The sequence below is a fragment of the Manduca sexta genome, chromosome 10, assembly GCF_014839805.1.
Source record: "Manduca sexta isolate Smith_Timp_Sample1 chromosome 10, JHU_Msex_v1.0, whole genome shotgun sequence".
In the NCBI taxonomy this organism is placed as follows: domain Eukaryota; kingdom Metazoa; phylum Arthropoda; class Insecta; order Lepidoptera; family Sphingidae; genus Manduca; species Manduca sexta.
In genome coordinates this window covers 10500419-10527280 of record NC_051124.1, presented here as the reverse complement: position 1 = coordinate 10527280, position 26862 = coordinate 10500419, and the positions used below count along the sequence as shown (strand labels likewise).

Here is a 26862-nt window from a genome sequence, read left to right as displayed (position 1 = left end):
ATGGATAGTGGGAATGGATCAACTGTCGATATTCTGAAAAATATAGGTGAGACCATAAAATATGTAAATAAAAGAAGCTATTATTACAACAACGAAAAGATTTTTTGCTGTTAAATAGAAATCTATATCTATACTATTATATAAAGCTGAAGAGTTTGTTTGTTTGTTTGAACGCGCTAATCTCAGGAACTACCGGTCCAAACTGAAAAATTCTTTTTGCATTGGATAGCCCTTTGTTCGTGGAGTGCTATAGGCTATATATCATCACGCTATACCCAATAGGAGCGGAGCAGTAATGGCTAATCTCAGGAACTACCGGTCCAAACTGAAAAATTCTTTTTGCGTTGGATAGCCCTTTGTTCGTGGAGTGCTATAGGCCATATATCATCATGCTATACTCAATAGGAGCGGAGCAGTAATGGCTAATCTCAGGAACTACCGGTCCAAACTGAAAAAATATTTTTGCGTTGGATAGCCTTTTGTTCGTGAAGTGCTATAGGCTATATATCATCACGCTATACCCAATAGGAGCGGAGCAGTAATGGCTTATCTCAGGAACTACCGATTAGAACTGAAAAATTCTTTTTGTGTTGAATAGCCCTTTGTTTGTGGAATGCTCTAAGTTATATATCATCACGTTATGACCAATAGGAGCGGAGCAGTAATGGCTAATCTCAGGAACTACCAGTTTGAACTGAAAAAATCGTTTTGTGTTGGATAGCCCTTTATTTGTGGAGTGCTATAGGCTATATATCATCACGCTATGACCAATAGGAGCGGAGCAGTAATGAAACATGTTGCAAAATAGGGGACAATTTATTAGTTTTGAGAGCTTCCGTTGCGTGCGCTGCGTAAACGGTTAAAGTTATGCAACAATGAAGTATGACGGGATTGTTCCTCTTAAAAAGTTCTAAAAAATATATTATAGAACAAAGTCCCCCGCTGCATCTGTCTGCCTGAACGTGTTAAACTCAAAAACTACCCAACGTATTAAGATGAAAGGACATTGTCGAAAACGGCCCCAGAACCAACAAAGGTGTGACTAGCACCCTAATTATTTATGTATTTTTGTATACTATTTGCAAATATGAGTATAAAACGGACAAGCTGCTACATCCAAAATGAATATATAAAAATATTGTAACGACTTAAAGTCAAAGTCGCCGACATGTTTACAACTAATTGTGTATAGAGATGTACCGGTTCGACAAAACGATAAATCTAATTACCGATAATTAATTATTGAAACATTTTAATATATTTGATTGGTGAGGCGATATGTTCTTTAATTATTATAATAATATTTAATCGAGCAGCGGATGCGTCTCAAATAAATAAGTAGTTAGTTTTAGGACTAAATTGATTATAGATCAAGTCGTCTATGAAAAAAGGTTTTATTTTAGTTTTTAATTCATATTGATTTACTTTGTTTATTTATATTCTATATTAGCGATCCGCCCTGGCTTCGTACAGATAGCAGAGCATAATATATTATGCGAACATTTATTTTTATGTCGTACAAAATATTTATGAATTATACATATAAAAGTAGTGTTCTTCTCTCCCCCTCCATCCGGGGGCCTCAAACTCTCTCCATATTAAATTACTATCGGATCCGCCCGTGTGAAAGATTTTCCGGGATAAGAGTCCCACTAAATATTTTTCCGAACAAAAATAACTCTATGTTGAATAAAATCGATTTTTGTATAAATGATCGATTTAATCGATCCAGAATCTAGTCGAGTAGTATCCCTAATTCTTACTTCATTTTTAAATTCAATTTAATGTCACTTACACTTCACTCATCAGAGAAAAATAAACTAGACTCTCACATTCCATATAATATATTATAATTCTCTGACTCTCACTATATCATTGACGATTCGGCTATTATAAAGACTCTGTGCGATTGATTACGATATCGACATACACTGGCTGTGATTTCTGGACTTTGTGAACTGATGTAACAATTTACCTGGCATTGATAACGGATACGAAATGGAAATTGCTTTTTGCATTAATTGCGGCTCTGCTGGCGGATCCATGGTGTTGGAGAACGAGCAGATTCGCCATTGTATACAACAATGGACAGCGCCTTGTTTGGTAAGCACATTTTTCTTTAATCGTACAAGTTTAACTGCCGCCAAACTTCTAGTTCGCTCCTCAGTTCCTGTTCTTGGTAACTGCGTGGAGACAGCGAACAGAGTCTGTATACTACCTTCTACACACTTTAGCATGTGGCTGTGGCAACTCAAGAGCAAACTAGCAAGTATATTGTTGATTAAAAAATGTGTGTCATATGCTTGAAGGTTTCTTACATTTAATTCAGCTGGAAGATTTGAATACATAAATCTGCTTTCCGTATGACACAATATTAATATATTGCCATTATAATTTGAGCATAATGCGTTTGTTTTTTTTTTCAGGTTGTGTAGCCCTTGATCTTATATGTACAGCATGTTGGACCACGGCACAAGAGCCTATACATACTTCAGCTGTAACAATGTTAGTAGAAGCTGCGTGCTCTGTAATAGAATGTTGGAGCTCCGGACTCGGTGATTGTAATTGGCAAAACTGAAATGATAAATAATACCATAACAACCCTCCTGCACAATACTCAGATAATATTTTATAAAACAATGTAGGTGATGAGGAAATAAATAATATGAACTAAAAATATTTTTTTATTTGTTTAATTTAATCCTACATGCCCTAAGAGTCTACCAAAAGTGTGTAAAATATGCCATGCTTCTGATAAAGCGTGAATGCTCAACAGTGCGCCTCTGTCTGTCTCTTCGGGGAATACGTACGACGTACGTATGTATAGAAAATACATAAAATCTGAAGGGTACTCTTAGAGGATGTAAATACTATAACTTCATAATTAGGTACCTTTTTACTTATAAAAAATTATACGAATCAAGTCTTAAAATAGCCTGATTTAAGTAAAAAATAATCAAGATACCTACATAGTGATGAATCTTTAGGGCTTATATATCTTTAGGGCTTATATATGATAGGTACTTATGTCAATAAAAAGCATATTTAAAGCGTAAATGATAGGACTATAAATCTACCTTGAACATTGAAAAGCTTTCAATGTTTACTATCAATTATAACCTCAAAATCTCATCGTTTTTGGATTGATGCGATATCGCAGCTTGTCCGTTTTATAAATAATATGTCATGAGAATTTATTAATGATTCTAAATATTACAAACATTTTTCCATTGCTGTTGGTTCCAGGGCGAATTATGTATGGGCACAGAACAATGTCCTTTGGTATGGAGACAGTTTGAGACCCCGGGAAGAACATAGGCTCCCGGGAAACTACTACTTTTATAACGGAAAACATTAGCCTGAAAAACTTTATAACGCGGGTGGAGCCGCGGGCAAAAGCTAGTATATAGATATAAATAATATAGATGATAGAGTTACAAAAAATCGGTTACGTATATTTAAATAAAATTGGATTATTTTATTCAGGATCCAATGTCGAATTTAATCTTTTTCTCAGAGCCAGAGCGATTCATTATGGTAAATAAAGGATTTCCAGTATGCGGGTCTATGATGGAACAAAATAGTAAGGAAAAATAAAATCATATGTATTAATTTATGTACTTATAATATCTTAATCAGACAGATATGCATTTTGAGGCTTGAAGGAACCAAATTTTTTTTGTACTGTAGAACATTATTGTAAATTAATTAGGCAATGTTATTAAGAACCTATCTTGAACCTAGAATGCCTCTAGAGTCTAGACTCTACTGAATCTAGATTCAGTATAGTAGATTTGCAAATAGTTAAAAGTATTAAGTACTAAAAAGCTTGTGTGCTAACTGCTACAAGTAATGCGCAAAATGCATATGCTCTTGAAGTAAGAGATGGATATCGTCGTGTCGTCAACATAATTCACTTTAAACTATCTTCTTTTTAGATACAAACGAATATAACAAAACCGATAACAGAGTAAAAGACAATTGGATCTCTAAAGTGGCGTTAGGAGGTTATTACAACCCGAAAAAATGTCGTTCAAGACATAAAGTTGCTATTTTGGTGCCTTACCGGTATGAAATTATACTTTTGATTCTAAAGCCTTCATGTTTGTTTTTTCTATATTATTTGCTAAAAAATCCTTTATAAAGCTACCACCAACTAATAAGTTCAGTAACATTTTTAACTATCTGATCCAAACTTAATAAATAAATAAAATAAAAAAAAATAAAAAGCCTTTTATTTCTTGCTAATTCACTAATAAAATTACAATAAAATACCATTAGAATTTAGAAAAACTTAACAATTACATTATTATTATTTAGTAAATAAATTATTAATTTATAAAACTAAACTTCACTTATTAAATAAATATTATTATCATTATTCCAAACTTAGTAGGCTATTTATTATATGAGCACGGGATTGTGACTCCACTACGCCTGATGGTGGCAGTGGTGAGGGTCGAAAGGTAACCCGAGACAAAAAAACTGCCTTAGCCAACATATCGTGGCCAATTTCACAGAAAACAAAAACTAAGACAAACCTAAATAAATCGAAAAGGGAAGCCGGTAGGAATCGGACTGTAAGAACGCTTCGCCACTGGTAATTGGAGTGGAGGCCAGTAGAATGTCGACTGACGCGAGATGATTACTCATCGGCAGTATACACAATTATGCCGGCCTATTGGAACCGCATATACGAAAAATTAACAGTATTAATAACGACTTCAGAAATATGTGTAAGTGCTGTTCCAGGAATCGAGAAAAGAATCTAGCGGTATTCACGAATCACATGCATCCGTTTCTTATAAAACAGCAACTGGAATACAGAATATTTATTATCGAACAAGCTGGTATGTATAACATGTAACCTATGCTCACTGATGTAGAGACAATAGGGTAACTAACTACTTTTTTGAAATACATTTGTCAAAAATGTATGTAATCAAAAGCATTTTCATAATCAACGCAATAATAAATAAGTTAAGCTTTGAAGTTTAATGGAAGGGGTAGCTGTCAAATAAATGTTATAGCAAACTGTGACGTCACCGAGTGTCACCGTTTACAACGCTGTGTCCGGGAAAAGATATAGCGCGATAAGCCTACAACACCCCCATTTATGGTCACAACAATATTCAATGAAAAGCTGCTTTATTTTCCATCATATTAATGTTGATTTCACAGAAGAATTTCTTTTATTTTTGTATTATTTTCTGTTACAAATAAAATAATTTACCAAATGACACATATCAACTTTACTTTTAAGGAAAAGGAGTATATATAGTAGGTAATTTACTAATTACCAAATCATTAATTCGTTTATTTTTGAAGGTAAGGAGGTATTCAACAGGGGGAAGCTGTTCAACATCGCCTTCGTGGAGATGATGAAGTACAACGACTGGCATTGCGTGGTGCTGCACGACGTGGACTTGTTGCCTCAGGGCGACAGGATCCTGTACACGTGCCCGACATTTCCTCGGCATATGTGCGGCACAGTTCTTGAGAAGGCTAAACTGTTTGTATATTTAAAAAAGAATTCATCTCGATAGATCTGTAATAATTCGTATTTAAGAACAATGTTATGTTCGATCCCCTATCACATCATGGAACGGAATGCACAGGGCGGAAAGTAGGTGTATCTGTTGCGTCTCTGTCTATCCCTTCAGGGATAAAAGGCATGTGTGCGTTCAATTTTTTTATAATCGACCCAAGAAAATATATTTTTATGGCTATTATTAAATTTATCTTTCATAACTGGCTGTACCATTCTCAAATGTATTTTTAAAGCCGACTATGGAAAAAAGGCCATGAATCCTAGGATATAGTAATAGTGTATTTCTACGAAATTCGAGCGATCGTAGATGCTAGTAGGTATCTACATAGTTGCAAATGGCGTTTTATTTATTTGGTTACAGAACATACCAACAGTATCACACGTTGTTCGGTGGTGTGTCGGCTTTGTCTGTACAACATTACAAGCAAATAAACGGCTTCTCGAACCTGTATTGGGGATGGGGCGGTGAGGACAACGATATGTTTTGGAGGTATGTATTACATTTTAATATAAAGATTTGATTATTTTTTTTTATTTTGAAAGATTTTTTCTTTTTAATTTTTATATATTATAAATTCAAAACCATATACATACATATGAAAGCTAACATATAAAAGTATACAACATATAAAAGTCTTACTTCCGATGGCGAGGCTCAAGACGCAAACAACCGGTGGTTACGGATTCAAAGTGAGAAATATCCTTACAATTCGTTTTGTGTCCAGCAATACTGCCTTCTTCATCTGGCCCAACGGCCAATTCAGAGCTTCTTAGACGAAGTTATTATTATTACAATCATTATTCAACATTGATTGATTGACCGTTACAAAATTATCTTCAAGTATATCTATATACACCTCCTAGCATCATAAAGAGGTCTGTAAGTTTAGGTTACTTACAAAACAAATATTTGTCTGATTAAAAATTAGTATATTAAGTTTTTTTTTAAGAACATTTTGTTCTACAGGCTCCAGATATCACAGATTCCAATCGTCAGATACAACAAGACCGTCGCTTTATACAAATCTTTACCACATCGGGGACAGCCGAAAAATAAATACAGGTAATTTAAACGAATTATTTTTGTAGTTCGTACGTAATTTTATACTTAATAAATAATTGTAAAGACGATGCGGCAATTATTCTTTTCACAGTTTATGCATACAGGCGAAAACACTATTAATTTGTTGTCAAGAACAACATTTCTATGAATTATGAAACTAATAGTTGCATTAGCAATATCATTATATCACTTCGATGATTGTGTAGTTTTTTCCGGGAACTAATTGCTAGGGTTTACGCGATGTCACCCTAATGTTATTTCTTCTGATGGCATTTTTAAAATTAAATGTTAAACTTGTCAGATTAAATATATACACAAACCGATATGTTCTCAAAGTGAGATATGGTAAATTTCCAATCAAAATAAGTGAGATATCAAGCTAGAGTCCACATGCCAATCGCAGTCGCTCCGAAATCTAATCAGAGATAACTGTCCCACGAAGCATATAGCTTTGTTTGATATAATGGTTAAATATAATCGGTAGGTTCGTGCTTATTAGCAGATAAGATAGTAGAAGTATTTATATTACCTATCACACGATAGTTATTAGTTTAACTAACTAAAACACGTCTATTTAAAAAAAATCTTCATGAATATAAGGACTGTAATGGCTGTTTCCATATTTCGCAAACGTATTGCAAGGCAATCTTTAGTTGTTAACGTGTATTTGCATATTGTTGGATCGGAAAGTTTTACTATAATTGATGATGTGCCAGTGTCCGAGAATTGGGCCGTGTTTTGAGAAAATAGAAATTAAGTTTATAATGCCTCAGAGATTTTTTAAGTTATATGACACTATACCTATACATATAAATGGTTAACTATGTTGTAACTAAATAAATTTGCTGATAACGGTTTTGTCACGGGAGCTTACCAAGTTCACCGAGGACATCTTACAATAATTTATAATTTCTGTCAACAGATACAAACTATTGGCGTTTACTATGGCAAAGTATAAGACGGACGGTCTCTCAAGCCTGGTTTATAAAGTGATTTGGACTAAACTTCGCCCTCTCTACACTCACATACTCGCTGATGTGAACCCTTTGAGAGAGAAAATTACGGATGTGTACAGCAACATGTTTGGTTTTGTTCTGTGATACTTGTCTAGTTTATAAGTTTTTAGGTTATTAAGTGTACTTAAATATACGATAATGCGTCTAAAGATAGCAGTGGCAAAGGATGATTTTTTTATAAGGTAACCCGACAAAACTTATAGGTAGTAATATGCATAAATACGATCCGCAAATAATTGATAATAAATTACGAAAGGAAAGCAGGAATCGGGTTGTATTGAACCTTCGTCACTAAAAGATAGTTTACATTATAGGCCTTCGATATTTAAGTACCTTTGCGTTACACATTAGTATGAAAGAGGAGGCGATAATTGTAACGTCTCTGTCGTTATTATAAAATATACAACTAACAAAACTGTGAACAAAATTGATCTGGAAAATATCTTGATTAAATTATAACTCAATTATAAGTACTACTTAGGTATATAATAGAATAGAGAATAGAATAGAATAAATAATTTCCCGGGATGAAAAGTAGTCTATAGCACACAGGAGTAATGTATCTCCATATTAGTGAAAAAAAAAATCAAATTCAATTTAGTAAGTTCCTGAGATTAACTCGTTCAAACAAACACTTCAGGGTTATGTAATAGTATGGTTGAAACGTTTTTTTGAAAAGATATACATTACAACTACCAAGAAGCCTTTTTGGAAAAACCTTTTTAACTTCCTAATCAATACATTTTGTCTTTGATTTGTAATTATTTGTTACTAATGTCAAGATCATGATAATTATTGTTCTTCTTTTATAATAAACTTTACTTTTTACAACATGTTTTGATACTATGTTTTTGTCGCTTTTGTAGTTTATTTATTGCTTACAATATAGTATTAACACCATGTATTTTGTGCCCGTTAGAAAATTATCGAAGGTGTTATTAGTTCGTCGTGTTTCACCAGGTACCCTAGTTTATATTCAACATTATCTATTAAAATAAAACTATTTTGCGGATTTTATATTTTAGTTTTCTGCCGAATTTAAATTATAATATAAAAAGAAAAGGGAAATAACTATAATACAAAAAGCGGGATTAAATCGGCAAAATAAAAGAAATCAATATTATATATTCATTTCTGTGTCACATTGGCTAATTATTTCTATTACATGAATGCAGTACAGGAATCTCATAGGACGAACTTTCAAAGATGGCTTTTCTTAATCACTGCAGTACTAATATGTTTGTACATTGCGTTTTATCACAATACGCAAGTCGTCTTTATAAGGCGACGGGTACCAGCAAATTATTCAAATATTGATAATCGTGAGTATACTTATCTTTAAATACTAATATTATAAATGCGATAGTTTGTGATAATGTTTGAAAGTTTGTTAGAAGTAAAATTAGAAACTACTAAAAGGATTTAAATGAAATTTGGCACACGGGTAGACTATGTCCTAGATTAACATATAGACTACTTTTTATCCTGGTAATTTGTTCCCATGAGAAATAATAGATTCATTAATGTGATTTTTAGATAGATGGCGCTTGCGTCGTACATGAAGCTATGAATCGTTTTAGAGTTTTAGGGGCTTTGATAGCGGGAAGGGTTTACACGCGACTGCTGTCGTAAACCTAGTATTATTATAAAAGTGATTTTGCAGGCAATAAAGGTCACGTGGTCAAAAAGGATTCTCCAAAGTTTGATGAGGAAAACACAGAAGTGGACGATATTCTAAAATATGTAGATGATAATTTAATAAAAGAAGGAAATATAACTCCTATTGCGACGGTAACAATGACTATTGTCAAAAACACGAAAATCGAAGTAGAGAATGAATCATATAAAAATAAAAGGAAAGGTTCGTTAACTATGTTTAGAAAAAAAAATGTTTTCATTATGGAGCTAGTGAAAAAGGTTTTAAATTTCAGGACCAATGCTGCACAATGTGAGAGACAATGGATTACCAATTTGTGAATCAATCATAAAACAAAATGGTAAAAGAAAAATTGTTGGTTTAGTCATATTTCTTCTATTCTATTATTTCTATTCTCTCCATATAAGATCGATTTGATTTGATATAGATAGCCATCGTAGTAGGTATATAGATCAGCATTATCACCATCATCATCAGCCTTAGGAAGTTCACTACTAAACGTAGGCTAAAGATAAACAACAATAAAAAATAAAGGCTTTATAATGATTGTTTCTGTTGAAATATTAACAGGGAAAGAGAAACAGAGGAATGTCAAAAAGAGACGAACGAAGGATATGTTGTCTGAGATACAGATGGGAGGCTATTACTACCCGAAAGATTGTCGTTCAAGACATAAGGTTGCTATTTTGGTGCCTTATCGGTAAGGATATAACTAATGTAGAGCTTTGAGAATGGTATATTAAGTCGTAAACTATTGCTGTATCCAATAGTTTTTAGTAACGAAAATAATAATTAGGGTATGTAAAAGAGTTAACACTTCAGGTTGGCGTTCATTAATGATTAATGAATACTATATAAAGGTGGAAAAGAGACAAATATTTAATAAATTACAATAAGACATAGTCGCTGTCAACTATCAAGATGCGTGAATTATCTAATTCACGTTAGAAACTCAGAATTACGAATCAATTTAACTTTTGACCTAAATTTTCCTTTTATTGGGATAATTTTATGATGTAGTATTGGTAATAATAATAAATAATAATATCAGTATTTGTCCCACTGTTGGGCACGGGCCTTCTCTATTACTGAGAGGGATTAGGCCTTAGTCTATCACGCTGGCCTAGTGCGGATTTGTAGACTTCACACACCCTCGAAAATTCCTATAGAGAATTTCTCGTTAAAGCAAGCGATAATTGAAAAAGAATATACACATAATTTTTTTAGAAAAGTCAGAGGTGTGTGCCCTTGGGATTTGAACCTGCGGACATTCGTCTCGGCAGTCCGTTCCACAACCAACTAGGCTATCGCCGCTTTTTTGTTAAAAATAGTGGTGCATATATACTGTTTAATATTGTAAAAATCCGTTATTTTTACTTATTTTTCGAGAATTTTATAGAGCAAATTTCTTTTATTACGGTGTCGTAACTTAATGTTTAATGTTTCAGAAACCGGAAAAGAAATCTAGAAATATTTATGTACCATATGCATCCATTTTTGATAAAACAAAAGCTGGAATATAGAATATTTGTTATCGAACAGGATGGTATGTATAACGAAGAAGCCAGTGTGTTTAAAAATAATGAAAATGAGTCTCTATTCGTACTCTCCACTTACATTTTAGACAACGGTCTACTTTTATGTATCATTCATAAGAATTATAAAAATGTTTTACTTGGCGAAAAGTGTGTACCCTAGTTGCGCCTCTGCATACCCCTTCGGGGATAAATGTGTGATGTTATGTATAAAAATGTTTTGTGATTTGCATAAATAGTAATTGTTGGGTAAGGATTTTTATAGTTTTATGCAGTTCAAGATGATATAAGTAACAATGTAGTGTTACGACTTTTTCGTTTCATATTTATAGGTAATTAAAAAATATAACAACTCATCGGTGGCACCAAACTGTTAAAAAAAAGAATTAATAAAACTGTTTATGGATATTCTCCCGGTTATTTATATTATTATTTTCTACCGAAGTATCGAAGGCTTGGCAGCCTTCATGGTCACAGGGCGGTGTGAGGTGTTCATCCGCAAGTAAAAGTTACAATATCTACTAACATTTTACAATTATACAATTGTTTAAAAAAAATGTAGCTGTTGACGGTCCGATATAATAATATAAATAACCGCGATAATATCCGTCAATAGTTTTATATCAATGTCTACCATTCGCGTAAACATAAGATATCATCAACATTTTAACAATTTCATTTTGAGGTAATGAGAGATTCAACAGAGGGAGGCTGTTGAACATCGGCTTCACGGAGATGTTGAGGTACAACGACTTTCGCTGCGTGGTGTTGCACGACGTGGATTTCTTGCCTCTGAGCGACAACATTCTGTACACATGTCCAATATTTCCACGACACATGCTCGGCCTTGTTGTTGAAAAAGCTGATTTGTTAGTTTATCATGTGTTGTGCACATAAGTATCTAATTTCCTTGCGAGAAATATTGTTTGTATCGACTTATTTAGACTTACCTACTCATTTTGGCAACTGATTGCTTGCCTGTTTGGAAGTTAGCTCATATTCCCCAAAATACTTTTGTGAGTGGTGAACCAAATTATTGTTGACATTTTAACCCCCAATTAAATTAAGTTGTATCTCTTATTATCTTATTGGGAAGACATGGGTAACAATGATACACTGGATTACCTAAGCAAAACAAGGATGGGCTGCAATACGGACTGTTATACTCTATAAATACTTAGCAAAACAAATTAATTATTGTGTTTTTAATTCATGTTCGTACTTTTTAGAACTTATAATCAGTACCATGTTTTATTTGGCGGAGTAACGGCTTTATCTGTGCAGCATTATAAGCAAATAAACGGCTTCTCGAATCTGTATTGGGGATGGGGCGGCGAGGACAACGATATGTACTGGAGGTGCTGTTCATAGAGCTTTTAATTATGCTTTATTTATTAGTCGTGTGTACTCAATGCGTACGCTCACTGTAAGCATTTAGAAAATAGTTGGGCATGTCATGGATGACATTCTTTATCCTTAGTTGGAAGTACATGTTATATAAAGATTTACTCACGGGATTTACTAATGATAGTGTGGGAGAAATGTTGGTTTTCAAATTCGAACGCTATAAATAAATTTGCTTCATTTTTGTTTTTCATTCCTGGGGTTTAGACCCATTTATATATAGATATATTTAGATTTGTGGTGTGGTGAAGTAGCAAATTTGGAGAGTTATAATATTCCCGTTTGCATTTTTAATCCATAAATTCCATAGTAGGATTCCAAGCCACAAAGCAGACGTCTGCGTTAATCGGAAAAGGCTTCGTATTCCGTTAAGCAAGGTGTTAATTGACAATTTAGAATACAATAGAAAAATAATATCATGCACTACTAAAATCTGCATTCGCAGAATAAAAAGTGTATTTTTCTATCGGATTTACAGAATCCTCTTTGCAAGGATGCCAATGATTAGATATCACAGAAGTGTCGCACATTATAAATCATTACCGCATGAGGAACAGCCTAAGAATAATTTCAGGTAGTTTTCAAGATTTAAATATGCTTGTGTGGCAATGTCGAAGTCTGAAGTTATTTGAAAAGTAATCCGATACAATATATAGCAACTAATATGCATAAATGCGGTTTACATATCGTTCTAATAATAATAATATCATTTAACTTCAATTAAAAAGTGAAGCCGGTAGAAATCGGGTTATATGGAAGCTTCCCCACTGTTGTGTGGCCTATTTCAGTATCGTAGTCGTATCTAATTCAACGATGAAAGAATACGCGTATTTTTTATCTTAACTCTATCTGAGACTCAAACACATTGCAGATTCGAACAAAAAAAGAAGCCGATATAAATTTTCACTGATGTGTAGATTTTTTTTTATTACAGATATCAATTATTGAAATTTGCTGTGACGCGGTATCAGAGGGATGGTCTTTCAAACCTGGTGTATAAAGTAATTTGGATCAAGCATCGCCCTCTTTACACGCACATTCTGGCTGATGTGAACCCTTTGAGGGAAAACATTACGAATTTATACAGAAAAATGTTTTTATAATTAAATGTATATTTTACAAAAAACTACAGTAATTTTAATAAATATAATTATTATTGAAAGAGTTTGTGAAGGTGATGGTATATTAAATTTTTTATTGGAAGTAAAGGCAAAAATCAGTTAATATGGACAAAAGACATACAAATAGTTCGACCGAGTCTTGGATTAACAGATAAGATCGTTTTAATATTAAGAAAAAAGTTGATAGTGGGACGTTTATTCGCATAAAATGTTGGCTACCTAAATTCACTTTTTTCAAATTTCTATAGAGTTCATGAAATCTTTTATTACGACCTACTTTCTTAAACTTTCTTTTCAATAGTATGAAAATCACATTTACTTTATGGTGCAAAGAGAATACAAATACCTGAGACAAATACTACGTAAGATTATGGTGTTTAATGTCATGTTCGGCTAGAAAATGAATTAATAATAATTCAAAGATTTGTTAAAATGTTTATGTTTACCGACATAATTTGAAGTCAACATTTTAGTCGATGTGGTTAGAATAGTACCTAAGTATGTTTCCAGTATCTATAAGAAAACTATTGAAGATGTTATATCTACGAGGTGTTTTTACAAGTGAGTCCTTTAAAAACGTTTGGTTTTTTCACGACTCTTATTCTTCTGTTTTCCTCTCACTGCATATTATTTAATTCATATCTATCCAAAATACTTTATAAAAATTATGTAGCAACAATTAACAAGATAGTACCACTACTATAATACTACCACCACTACCCTTCGCCACCAAAGGGTGAAATTTTCCGAAAGGGCACGACACAGCATATAGGTACTTATATGCATAAATGCGGTCTGCAAATCGTTCTAATGATAGACTTTAAATAAGATACTAAAGGGAAGCCGGTAGGAATCGGGTTGAATGGACGCTTCGCTACTACAAGATAACTTTTTAATACATCTATTATTTGTTTGGGTTCCTTATACACATGTGTTGGTTATATAAATGGCTTATCGTTTAGTCTACAATCTGGCTTTAAAATTTCAGAATGCGAAGGAATACCCCTATCACTGAATGAGTGTTTAGACTCGGTCCCAGATTCGCGTTGGAGATATAGAAGATTGATATTATTAATGACTACAATACTAGTATGCCTCTACATAATTGTCTATCACAAAAATAATCAAGATATTGTAGGACAACGTCTATTCTCAATGATAATTATTAATCGTAAGTATATTTTCGTACCTTGTACATTTCGGACAAGATTTTAGTAGAACAATAGCTTGATTGATCTTCTGAAGTTATAGCGGGTGCCTTTTGTATGAAAGTGTAAACAATATAATATTTTTTATCCTTACATTACCGTTTCTGTCTGTATGTATTGATTGATTTTAGGACAGAAAGGCAACATGGTCAAGAGCACTACTTTCAACATTAATGTTGGCAAAGTATTAACTCCTAATGTTCTATACTCTCAATCCGTCGACGAAAGCAAAAATGAAAGCAATTTCATTCCTATTACGATATCAATAAAGTCTGAAGATGTATTTCAGATGACTAATAAAGCTAGAAATACATCGGCTGTTAATTTAGACGTACCTCATAAAAACAATGGTTGAGTATTTATATTTGGGAAATTATTTACTTTTCTTAGTTCAAGGTGAAAATAATATTCTTTTTTTAGAAATACAATTATTCACTATAACAAACAACGATTTGCCTGTTTGTCGAGGAATAGTAAAACGAAATGGTGAGCAAATTATCATCCTTTTATTGTTTATTATACCCGTATATCGGTTAGTTATGACAGCTGCCGCCTGCATCAAATAGGGTCTTGATAGGTTCGCATTTCTTAAAGATGGGTCAAAGGGACTGAACATTTTATTCACAAATATTTAGAATTCGGATTTGATAACCTGTCAATTTATGTTTACCGTATTTACCATATATCACGATCTCAATCTAAGTTTTCCATTTTTATTTTTTTATATTCATTGTTTTTTTTATTTTTTGGGTTTTAACTTCAGCGATGGCAAGGTTGGTAATACCGGTTATAAACAAGTCAGAATTAGTGTAATGAATATCAGGTATATATTGGTAAAATAAAAATAAAATAATTTATCATTTTGAAGGAAAGGAGGAGCAGAAAAAAAATTCAAAGAAATCAATAGACAAATTGTTCTCTGCAGTGCAAATGGGTGGGTATTTCTATCCGAAAAAATGTCATTCAAGACACAAGGTTGCGATTTTAGTACCTTATCGGTAAGAAATGAATTTCGAGGTTGTCGAGAATACTTTCTATAATTTATCAAATAATTAATAAAGAAATAAATTTTAGAATTCAGATTTAAGTTAATTTTTGTAGCGATGCCAAGGCGTCATTTGCTATATTAATTGACAACGTAAGATTTGATAGAAATGCCGATTCTACAATCCATTTTTAAAAAAATAATGCTGTTTCAGAAATCGCGAAAGAAATTTATATATATTCACACACTATATGCATCCATTTTTGATAAAACAAGAGCTGGAATATAGAATATTTATTATTGAACAGGCTGGTATGTGTATTATAATTTTAACAGACTATATCGTAATGTATAATTCGATAGATTTAAAATGGCGCTGCAAATATTCATAAACAGCGTACATTTTAGTGACCATTGTCGATTTAATACTAGTACAATCATTTGAAAATTGTACAAAACATCTGTGATGAGAAATATGGGATCATTTCATTTACAACATTCGAAATTTTAGACCAATATAACTCTGATATCACTTATTATAATGACCTGTATCACATTGTAAAGTTTGTATGCGAATGTAAAGGCGCGTGCTGCAAAACCATTACCAATATTAGTTCGACAACTGATACCATCAGGCTATGCGGTAATCTCGAATGCGTGTTTCTATGTTTGCTATTTACAGAGCATTTGGCATTCAGTTTGTCGCTTTTAAATGGATTGGTGATCAATAATGAGAAATCATACTATATGGTTAGGCCGGCATATAGGAGTATAGTCAATGCCTGTTTTTAATCAGATTATAGATGCTTCATAGATGCAGGGGTGTAGCTATCGCTGTATGAGTCGTATTAGTGATACGGGGCCCCTGAGCTTTGGGGCCTCTCTTGGCCCATCCCTACATTAAACTAAGCAGGTCCCAAAAGTTCGCACTGCCCTGAAGAGCTCCCAACAAATATAGATATATGGCCCCTCTACGGCAAGCTACGCTACTGCATAGATGTGAGGATTTGGAAGGAGCTATCCTTATTCTATGAGACATTCTTTACTTATATATTCTTTGCTATAATAACTTATAGTTGTTCCTCCACCTACTCGCAGCAGGGGATGAAGTCATTTATCATTGAATAGTGTTGGCACAGCGCGGCAGGGGAGTGCAGTCAGTATAAATCGATAGCTTCATGGACTTGATTCACTCGACACAGATGCTTGAATACGCGAATGTTATACAGTTTTAAGTATAGAGATTTTGGACATCCAGTCGCATATATATAGAGATCAGGCTTAGCTTTACGGAAAAAGTCGAATAATACCTAAAGACCCAAATGATTTCGGGAAAGCAAAGAGCTTATAAGAATACTTCTCAAATCTAACTGCATTAAAATTCCTACTAACGTGTCCATTAGTGCAAAAACCATGATTTTTATAATCATCAGGGTGGGAGTCATTCAATAGAGGGAAGTTGTTCAACATCGCCTTTGTGGAGGTTATGAAGTACAACGACTGGCACTGCGTAGTGCTACACGACGTGGACTTACTGCCGCAGAGCGATGCGATTTTCTACACATGTCCAACGTATCCCCGGCACATGGTCGGCACTGTTGTTGAGAAAGCCCATCTGTAAGTATTGAAATTGTTAGATTTTCAAGTAATCTTTAGTAATATATATTACTTGCGGGAAAAAATATGGTCAATTTACTTCGATTTACTTTGAACCCTTTTATGAAACTGGTTTTCACTGTTTTAAACGTGCTATGTAAGTTCGTATTCTAAATCTTTAGATACATATTTCGAATCCCTCAGCAGAAATATATCTTGCGATATGAATGTAAGTATTTTAAGAATGACCTGACGTATATATTTTTATATTTCCAGAACATACGCTCAATACCACACTTTCTTCGGTGGTGTGTCGGCTTTATCTGTGCAGCATTATAGACAAATAAACGGCTTCTCGAATCTGTATTGGGGATGGGGCGGCGAGGACAACGATATGTACTGGAGGTGTGTTTCATAGAATCTGGTGACTAAGTATAAATTTTGCTTTACATCAGCTTGATGTAAACTTAAGTTGAGTGTGGGGAGTCTTCCCTGACTAAAGGATGCTTGAAAGTAGGTGCTAGTGTATACAGTATATTTTGTAAAGTATATTCATGGAGCCAAAGATTATGTGTACACTCCATACATGTTTGCTATATTGTTTAGAAAAGTTAACAAAATCACGATGGCGAAATGGATAGAAAGCTACCACGACATCGATCCATTAAGAACTAGATTTACTCGTTACTGGCAGTGTGTGAAAGAGCTAAGGAAAACAATAGCAAAAAAATTAGGAACTCCACGTATAAAAGACGTCTAATCTAGTTTTTGTATTTGATCAACAGAATTCTTTCTGCAAGGCTGCCCATGGTAAGATATAACAAGACAGTCGCTCAATACAAATCTTTACCGCATGCGGGGCAACCCAGGAATCATTATAGGTAATTACACACTAAGCTCTTTTTTATATATCTTTATTAGATGTATTAATAGTTACATTTTTGGGTTTTGGTAGAGCTACATGAGTTTTATTTAAATAAAAGACTGACCGAGTGTAGGCTAGTAGCTTGTATAATATTTTAGAGCCCAGAAGCATGAGCTTGCAATTCAGCCAGCGTAAAAGCATTTCAACGAATAATATAGTAAAATCATAAACTTATTAAACTGTAAAAAGATAGCTCGTGTTTTTTTTTATAATCGATTATGAAGTTCAGAAACCTATCATCTAGAAACAGAAGCTTTATTTATGTAGATCATTATCAGAACAAACATGTTTGCCGAGCGAGATATGCTAAACGTTCGATAGTAACGCGCGGCTGTCGGCAGTACATGTGCCAATCGCAGCCCTGCGATATCTAATCAGAGATAACTCGCCGCCCATAGATCTGTGGGTAGCTGCAATTTATGTTTAATATCGCCGAGTGTCTATTGGCAGGTATTTATTAGGTAGGTACGTAACATACGTACATAATATCTAATCCAGTACTTAGTCAGTGATATACTACTGATTGTAATCGATTTTTTCGGAGCTAAAATGGACTAATAAGTTTTTTTTTTAGTTTTTACAATGGCATTATGATTAGTTTTTTTTTGGTATCACATCGATAGTCGGGATCGTTTATTTAAATCGGCCGATAGCTGCGTTCAGGTTAATTGAATTCTATATTTTATGGGGCTGAGTTTTATTGAGGTATTTTTAGCTCGTGTTTTGGAGCTCCTATCACGATGGGGCGAGAGCTGGTGCGGCAGACGGGAATGGTTTTGATGTAATTAATTGTAAGTGGTTAAGACTACGCAATAGTCTTTTGTTTACGGCCTGAACCAGCTGCTTAATCGAGGAGTAGATGTCCCCTAATTTACTTTATTCATCATCTAATTTACTTCAGTACTAATCTAGTATTTTTTTTGTAGATATCACCTATTAAAATTTGCTGCGTCGAGATACAAAAAGGACGGTCTATCGAACCTAGTGTATAAAGTGATTTGGACCAGGTATCACCATCTCTACACTCATATTCTGGCTGATGTGAATCCTTTGAAGGAAAACATTACTAAAGTATACAGAAAAATGTTTCATTCATTTAAATTAACGTAACCATTGATCTTTTGATACGGATATTATATGCCAATACTCCATTTAATAGTAAATAATATATATAAGTGATTTCTTAAGCAATCAATCTTTCTTTTATCACCTTTAAATAAATAATACATGACCGTCATATTAGATATCTGTAACTTGTAAATGGATAGTGTGACAATATAAATATGAAGGTATTTAGATACGTAAGTAAATATTCTTATATTAGTAATTTTTTAAAGGTAAGTACTCAATTGTACCCAGCCCACTTAACTATAATTTCGAACAATTCAAACAGAAAATAGACAATTGGATTTACCCTTGATGTAACCGATACAATATAAAAAAAAATATATATTTTATTTTTAAACATTTATTACACGGCAACATCAAAAACAAACGCGGAATAAAATAGTATATTTTGACATAAAGTTTCGCGGACATTTTGTCGGAATTTTCATTTTACGCGTGCTTTCCCGCCATTATAGCAAAAAGAACAATGGAGTCGGTTGTGTGGAGGTGCCTTGTTGAGCCTTTCGGCTGTATATCATTGGAATTGCTTGCACTCAGCTTGTTTAGTGGAAATTTTCTTTAAGATATTGAACACTGCGATGCGGAATATGAAATATTTCCAATTCTATTGTTTGGTTTCCTTTGACAAAATGTATTAAGTTTTTATAATATCAGCCTTGTATTATATACTGTCCCACTGCTGGGCACGGGCCTCCTGTACTACTGAGAGAGATTAGATCTAGTAGTCCACCACGCTGGCCTAGTGCGAGTTTATAGACTTCACTCACTCTCAAAATTCGTATAGAGAATTCCTATAGTTTCCTTACGATGTTTTTCGTCATCGTTAAAGCAAGCGATAATTCTCAAAGAATTCACACATAATCTTTAGAAAAGTCAGTGGTGTGTGCCCTTGGGATTTGAACCTACGGACATACTTCTCTGCAGATCGTTCCACACCCAACTGCGCTATCGATGCTTCATTAAGTTTTTGCCTTGAATCAAAAACAAAAGTAACGCATTTTACTAAAAAAAAAAATACTATATAACAGCTAATGTGTATAATGCCTGCTCATTTTAATACCATTTATTTGGGAGCATAGATTGGATTGAGACGTTTGTATTTGGTCCGTTTATAATATGACGACGGACGTTTACTCAGAAGTAGAGGCTAGAGAAACAAACCCTTAATGAATTTCATCCCAAAAAAGGTTTTGACTCTTCAGCGTATCTCAGCCGCGAATATCAGAATATTTTATTTATTTTTATTTTATTTATTTATCATATTTATTGTAAATAGTAAGTAAAATCTCCACAAATGGAAGAAACAACAAATTGGAAATCCGTAAGTAGATCCATATTAAAGGTTTATCAAGCTGATTAATAAAAAAATGTCTAAAACATAATATTATTACATAAATGATGTATCTGTTGATGGATCATTTTATTAATATGGAGATTAATTTGGGATTAATCACTAAACGACAGGCATACCTAATAATTCCTAATAAAGTAAAGGTATAATGTAGAAATATGATGTTTATAATATGGTGAAATTTGTAGGTAAGTATTAAACATTTCAATAGATACTTAGCTTCTTAAAATATTTTTTCTATGGGTAGCACATACTTAGAGGTATTAAGTAAGTAGCCTGCATGAAAGGTTCAACTAGCACGCTCTGATCGTTGTTTTTAATCCTTAGAAAATGATTTTACATCCCTGTGTCCTGCACCTAAAGCACATTGTTTTTGTTCTTGTTTTCCAAATGACCAACAGATGCCGTTGTCAAGTAATTAACTATAGATGAAAATTTTACATTAAACAAATGGTAAAGTTTGATTTTATTGAAAATAATAATATAGTGTATATTTAAAGTAGCTTAAATTGATTAAAATGCTTTATTTAAAGGTCTAATCAAATTTATCTTAGTGAATAACGGAACGGGTCTTCAGTGTTGCAACTTTTTATGTTCTCCACAAAGTACAGGTAAATTGTGAACTTATTCGAACGTGTCTAGATTTCATTATAATGTAATATGGATTTTATTTTAATTTATAATATTACAATCTCCAAATATGAGTAAAACTACAGTGAAAATTACATTAAAATGTTAAATCTTTTAAATAAGTAAACATTTAAAATATATCACGGAATCAATATTGTATGTTGAATACAAATAAAATAGAGTTAAAGAGTTCATGTATAAAAAAATATATATTTAGTCTGTCATGGGATGTATGGAAATCAGCACTCTGTGCTGGCAATATTCAACGATAATTTTCGGTAAAATGTCAGTTGTGTAGGTATTGCGGTTTACAGCAGTTCGTGCTTTTATCTCGTAGATATTCCGCAATTACAATAATATTTGATTACCGCACTTTCACTAAACTATCTTATTACGACTGTGTTACGTGCGGGTTTTGTTAAAACATCATTCTTTGAATGATATCGAATACGAAACGTCAAAACGGGACAGCCAGTGTGTTTTTCTACATAAACTTGTTTTTTAGTGCAAATTCCATCTCGTGTTTGTTAAAACTTGTTACAAATACAACTGGTCGATGATATAAAAGGTGAGTGTGTTCTTCATTCATAACTTAAATCTGTTTTAGAGTTTATAACCACGACTCGCGCGGATTTTATTCCGTGCAGTAAGATTTCTAAATTTGGAACGTTGTCTCTAATGATAGGCTGTTTTATGTTTATTAATATTTAACGTAGGTGCTTCGGAGTGTTTTCCCTTATGAATGAAGCGGTAAAAATAATATAATGTTCTAAGAATACGTGCAATAAGGAAGGTATACAATCACTTTGACTCATGTTTATATTATGTTCAAACATGCATAAGTCTTACGTATTATATAAAATGCGGTCATAAGATTTCAAGAACATGCATTATTGGGAAATTTTAAATCATAGTTTACAAGTTACTTTGAAAAGAAATATATCTTAAATATTACACAACATGATGTATTGTGTTATAAAAAAATGAAATAAATTCTATGAATTATTTAAGTTAATTCTTAGATGAAGTTTTAATAAAACATTGGAATTGAACTAAATAACGTGAAACCCTCTCATAGTCAAATTTCTTTTACATTATTTAATTTGATTATTTTATTATTTTGTTTAATATAAACAAAGAAGTAAAGTGAATTAGCATTTAAATCCAAAATCATTATCTAAATAAATTTATTTTTTACACTCATTTAAAGAACAATACAATAGAGATATTTCAAAATTTGTTGCAACATTAGCTAAATTACTTATACTGGAGTATTGAAGTTTACTATTAATTTAATACTTTAAGAGCCACTACATTTTATTCAAAATCAATTATTTCAAAATTTTTAAATCTCTACAAAATATAAGTTAAGGATCAAGTAGTAGTTTGTCAGACTATTCTATTAAGATGATAATATTAAGTAGACAGATATTCTTTAAATTAATACACAGCACTTATGATAGCTCTCAAATAAGTTGAGTACTCAAGTGTTGAAGATTGTATTTGTATGTAAGTGTAGCTACTCAGAAAATCCCTCACCATGCAGTATTATCCTCTAATTGTTTGCCATCTATTATAAAAAAAAACAAATTTGTATCTTCAATAACACACTTGTCTGTATCCGAAGAGGCTAAGGATTTATTAAAAAAATATTTCAATTTCATCAAAATTTAATAGGCACGGGTAAAAGTGGACATACGGAGCGACATAGTCGCAAAATAACGACCAAGCTCCTTAAATAAAGATTTAAAAAAGAAAAAAAACCATGCTTGTCTTTATTGAACTGGCCTTTGTAATCTCTACTGTTTTGAGGACATAATTTATTGTGTATTCTTATAGAATACATTGTCAAATGTGTCCAATATATTTCTTATTCACTTTTCAATATCATTGGCATTATTATTGTTTAGTCATTTTGTTTCTTACGCCTTATTTGTAAAATGTATATTTTATTTAGTAAATATGTGTAAGTCGCTGACTTAAAATGTTTGTTGTTATGGCTGATTTTGTTGAAATATTAATTAATTGTATGAATAAATTTGCAAATTCAAATGAAACCTATGTCTATCAATTAATATTAGTAAATTAGATAAAAATATAGGTTTCTTAAGATCACCCAAATCAAATAAGAATGTTTAACTCTAAAAGTGTTGGTTGATTGAATTTGTATTGAGACCAATATTCTGTTTCCTAATTTCCTGTAAACATCTCATTTTCTATTAACATTCCTATGCATTATGTTAACTTTGTTTTCACAGAAAATTTTTATGAGATGATATAAATGTTATTTAAATTTATACGAAATATTTTGATTTTATAGTTCTATGGATTATAATATAATAAAAAAATAATTCATTCAAAATTATATTTATGTAATAGCCTAATAAGTTGAATAAATTAATCCTTCCTAGACAAATTTCGGCCATGGTAGCCAACAAGGATCAGCATGGTATGCAGGAAATATTATAGTGCACAAGCCTGTGCACAATTCATAGGTGTACTCTTTTTTCATTCACTTTCATAGTCCGGTGAGATGGCCATCCAACATGACTGAAGAGAGATCAGGTGCAGAACCAACGGCTTTATGTGCTTACATTTATCTCATAAATTATTCTCTATCAGATTCTAATCAGATCTACTGTAATGTAGTTAACTACTTTTTTAAATACATCTATCAAAAATATATATTGTTTACAATCTAATGGAAGAATATTTTTTGAAATCCATGCAATAATAAATAAGTTGTAAAGCTTGAAAATTTGGTTGAAGGGGTGGTTAGCAGTCGAATAACAGTAATTGCGAATTATGACGTCACCGAGTGTCACCAGCTATAAAGCTGCTTACGTGAGAAAGAGATAGCACAATAACCCTAATCTTGCTCACAATAATATTTCAAATATGAATAGCTGCTTTAAATTTTAAATCAATTTTGCTACAAGTTACACAGAAGATTTTTTTTTGTATAATTTTCTGTCATTAAAAAATGTTCGCAACCAAATATGGGAAAACTACCATATTGGTAGGTTATTTGTCACAATTTTTCTAACATGCAAAAAATTGCCTAGAGTTTATTACACACATTTTTTTTAGACACAGTAAGCTAAGTTTGGGCAAATTTATATTGGACTATTCCGTTTAGTATCAGCCCGGAGTCTGATGCCCGATTTGGCGATACATTTGCTTCCTATGACGTCATGGGACAGAACACACATGGCGAAAAGTGAGAGTCCTGGTTTGCAATCGGGAACCGGGGCTCAATCTCTACGAGTTTGTCTTTGTTAAAGCACCTAACTGGCGGTTAGTTAACAAGCGGTTACGTAATTTGTTTGCAATGGAATTTTAGTGATACTTTTCAACACTTACATTGCACTGCGAATCTGGAGTTCTGTAAATTGCTTCCTGGTTTTAATGTATTCTGGTTAACCGCAGTTATTAGAAGCGGTATAAGAATACATTTTACCGGTATTTCAGAGCAAACAGTTTTTCTTAATAAGGGATAGATATCCAAGTACAAATAGTTTTCAGAGAACATTGTATAATTTTCTTCCTTTTTTGCCAGTAAATTCCGAGTCGACACGTTCAAACTTATCGCTTACCTAGTAAATAACCGTTTTTTATTTTTGCAGTTCACGATCCCGAGATCCATTCCCTCCTGAAGAACGAACCTATATCCATATCCAAGATCCTTATGGCCAGTTATAGATATAAGCTCCTATCTATAATAATATTTTTTGTAGCATGTGTACTTACTTACAGCATGTATTTATATGCGTTTGAGAGGTTAAATAGCAGGAATAATTTAATTTTCGGCAGCGTCTTCACTTACTAATATATTCATTAGAATGTAAAAGACAATACAATAAAAAAAGTCATTCCCTTCCTTGATTTGAATTTAGAAGACGGTAAACAATGTGAAGTCAGCCAAGTTGAAAATTAACAAGCAATTGAAGCGAATTGAATCTTTCAAGATCCAATGAAGGAGGCGTTTTGATTTCGCGCCTCCAGGCTTATGACGTCACAGTACTACATTTAATTAAATAGTAAAAATACGAATAAAAATACTATAAATATTTAGATGTTTCTTGTTGGCAGTTGTATCATAAAACGATTTATTTGTGTCGTTAACCTTTTTTGTATTTTATTCTTTTTGTGCTTTTTTATAAAGTTTCTTTTTTAATGACGACAGATTATTTTTGAACGATCAGCCCGTCAATACAAAGTATTCTGTATTCGGAATGGGGATAAAATTTGCTATTGTGAGCACTTTTATAGAAATCGGATTTGCGATTTTTGTTATCGTCAGCTTTTCAGAAATAAGGGATAATTTTTATTTGTGAGAATCGTTTCTGGTAACATTTGTAATGCCTGATCATGAATGTAAAAATGTTTGCTCTGATTTCCTTTCGTTTTATTTGAAATACTATTATCATTTTACTCCGCCCGTGTTTTTAAAGTAGCCCATATGTAGGAATTAGATGAAGAAACCTTAATGTTGATGTGGTAGAAGCCGTTAGCAAAGGATAAGGTATAGAAGAAAGGTTTTGTAAAAATCTACGAAACTCAATAGCATGTTGGTTTTCTGTGAGAGATGAATACGCGGATCAAGTTGGCTCTTTCAAGGTTTAGATAAAATTGATATTTTTACGACATATTCCAGTTTTAGAGCCTTCTACTATTTAATTTTAGCGTAAAACAGCTATTTTTAGCAGTGCGATTCGGAAGTTCGCAACCCAGTTGGAATGTATTTGCGTGATCAGTTTGTTTTTGTTAGTATTAGGTGTTAGCCTTGCGGGGATCGTTACGTTGTGTATAAACGTTCGCTAATGAGGTAAGCATTGTTATATTAGCATTTTAAAAACGTTACTTAATTCTATACCTATAGACTACATTTGTAAGTTTAATTAAAAATATTGTTATGGTAGTCGTTTATTTAAACACTAGCTTCTGCCTATAACTCCGAACGTGTTAACAAGTTTTTCTGGGATAAATATCATCCCGGTATAATAAGTAGTCGTTGCTATAAGAGAAAAAAATCAAAGTTGGTTTAGTATTTCCTGAGATTAGCGCGTTCAAAAATATATTTTTCAGCTAGTATATTAGATGATCTCCATTGTAGATTGTTTTACTAAATAAGTTCTATGGTAATTGGATAAGAAAAAAGAAATTCAGTCCGTCGGTCCATAAAGAGCCGATAACCTATTAGATCGCGCATTATCGTAGGTCTTGCTTATTGTATCAAGACAATGTGTAAGGAATGTATGTAGTATACGAACCCTATATTATATACTGCTCGCTGCTGAGCACGGGTCTCTACTTTTGGTAGGGTTTAGGTCCTAGTACATAGTAAATCTAATAATCGGCGGGCCTCTACCTCTGAGAACTTAATATATAGTGAATTCTAATACAATTGTCTGGCTGTACAATCTTGCGTCATGGACAGTTTTCACTTATTAAAAAAGTATCGTGAATTTTCTTGTAAATTGCGTCGTACAATCGTGAATATTCTTGTAAATTGCGTCGTACAACAAGCCTTGACATTGTAATGCAATAAATAAAAATCACGTGCAGAAGAATGTACAGCGAATGAGATTCAATTCTGCCATTCGACAAATTGCATTGCGTAATGATTTGTGTCCGTGTTGGGACGTCGGTACAACTCAATGATTTTAATATAATTAAATTTGTTAAGCAC

At 32.8% G+C, this 26862-nt stretch overlaps 3 protein-coding genes and 1 long non-coding RNA gene across 6 annotated transcripts; all 4 read left to right on the top strand.

Annotated features, from left to right (window-relative positions):
- Positions 1-8201, top strand: LOC115451729 (beta-1,4-N-acetylgalactosaminyltransferase bre-4). Its single transcript, XM_030180104.2, has 7 exons — positions 1-46; positions 3939-4068; positions 4753-4850; positions 5329-5516; positions 5926-6041; positions 6519-6614; positions 7537-8201. The coding sequence occupies exons 1-7, from the start codon at positions 1-3 to the stop codon at positions 7712-7714; spliced, it is 852 nt and encodes a 283-aa protein (XP_030035964.2). The 3' UTR covers positions 7715-8201.
- Positions 8202-8368: 167 nt separating this feature from the next.
- Positions 8369-13352, top strand: LOC115451732 (beta-1,4-N-acetylgalactosaminyltransferase bre-4). Of its 3 annotated transcripts, none has more exons than XM_037437108.1 (10): positions 8369-8590; positions 8806-8952; positions 9294-9491; positions 9562-9627; positions 9858-9987; positions 10736-10833; positions 11508-11565; positions 12052-12180; positions 12705-12800; positions 13161-13352. In XM_037437108.1, the coding sequence occupies exons 1-10, from the start codon at positions 8530-8532 to the stop codon at positions 13327-13329; spliced, it is 1152 nt and encodes a 383-aa protein (XP_037293005.1). In that variant the 5' UTR covers positions 8369-8529; the 3' UTR covers positions 13330-13352. The 3 variants fall into 3 exon arrangements, with proteins under 3 accessions (XP_037293005.1, XP_030035966.1, XP_030035967.1); XM_030180106.2 differs by having other exon boundaries at positions 11508-11691; XM_030180107.2 differs by lacking the exon at positions 12705-12800 and having other exon boundaries at positions 11508-11691.
- Positions 13353-13450: 98 nt separating this feature from the next.
- LOC115451733 (beta-1,4-N-acetylgalactosaminyltransferase bre-4) lies at positions 13451-19252 on the top strand. The gene is made up of 10 exons (XM_030180108.2): positions 13451-13908; positions 14336-14518; positions 14687-14905; positions 14976-15041; positions 15424-15553; positions 15755-15852; positions 16974-17157; positions 17413-17541; positions 17922-18017; positions 18988-19252. The coding sequence occupies exons 1-10, from the start codon at positions 13848-13850 to the stop codon at positions 19169-19171; spliced, it is 1350 nt and encodes a 449-aa protein (XP_030035968.2). The 5' UTR covers positions 13451-13847; the 3' UTR covers positions 19172-19252.
- Positions 19253-21421: 2169 nt separating this feature from the next.
- On the top strand, positions 21422-25566 carry LOC119188909. Its single transcript, XR_005112158.1, has 2 exons — positions 21422-21738; positions 24797-25566. It is a non-coding gene; the product is annotated as an uncharacterized LOC119188909 (long non-coding RNA).
- Positions 25567-26862: the final 1296 nt, after the last annotated feature.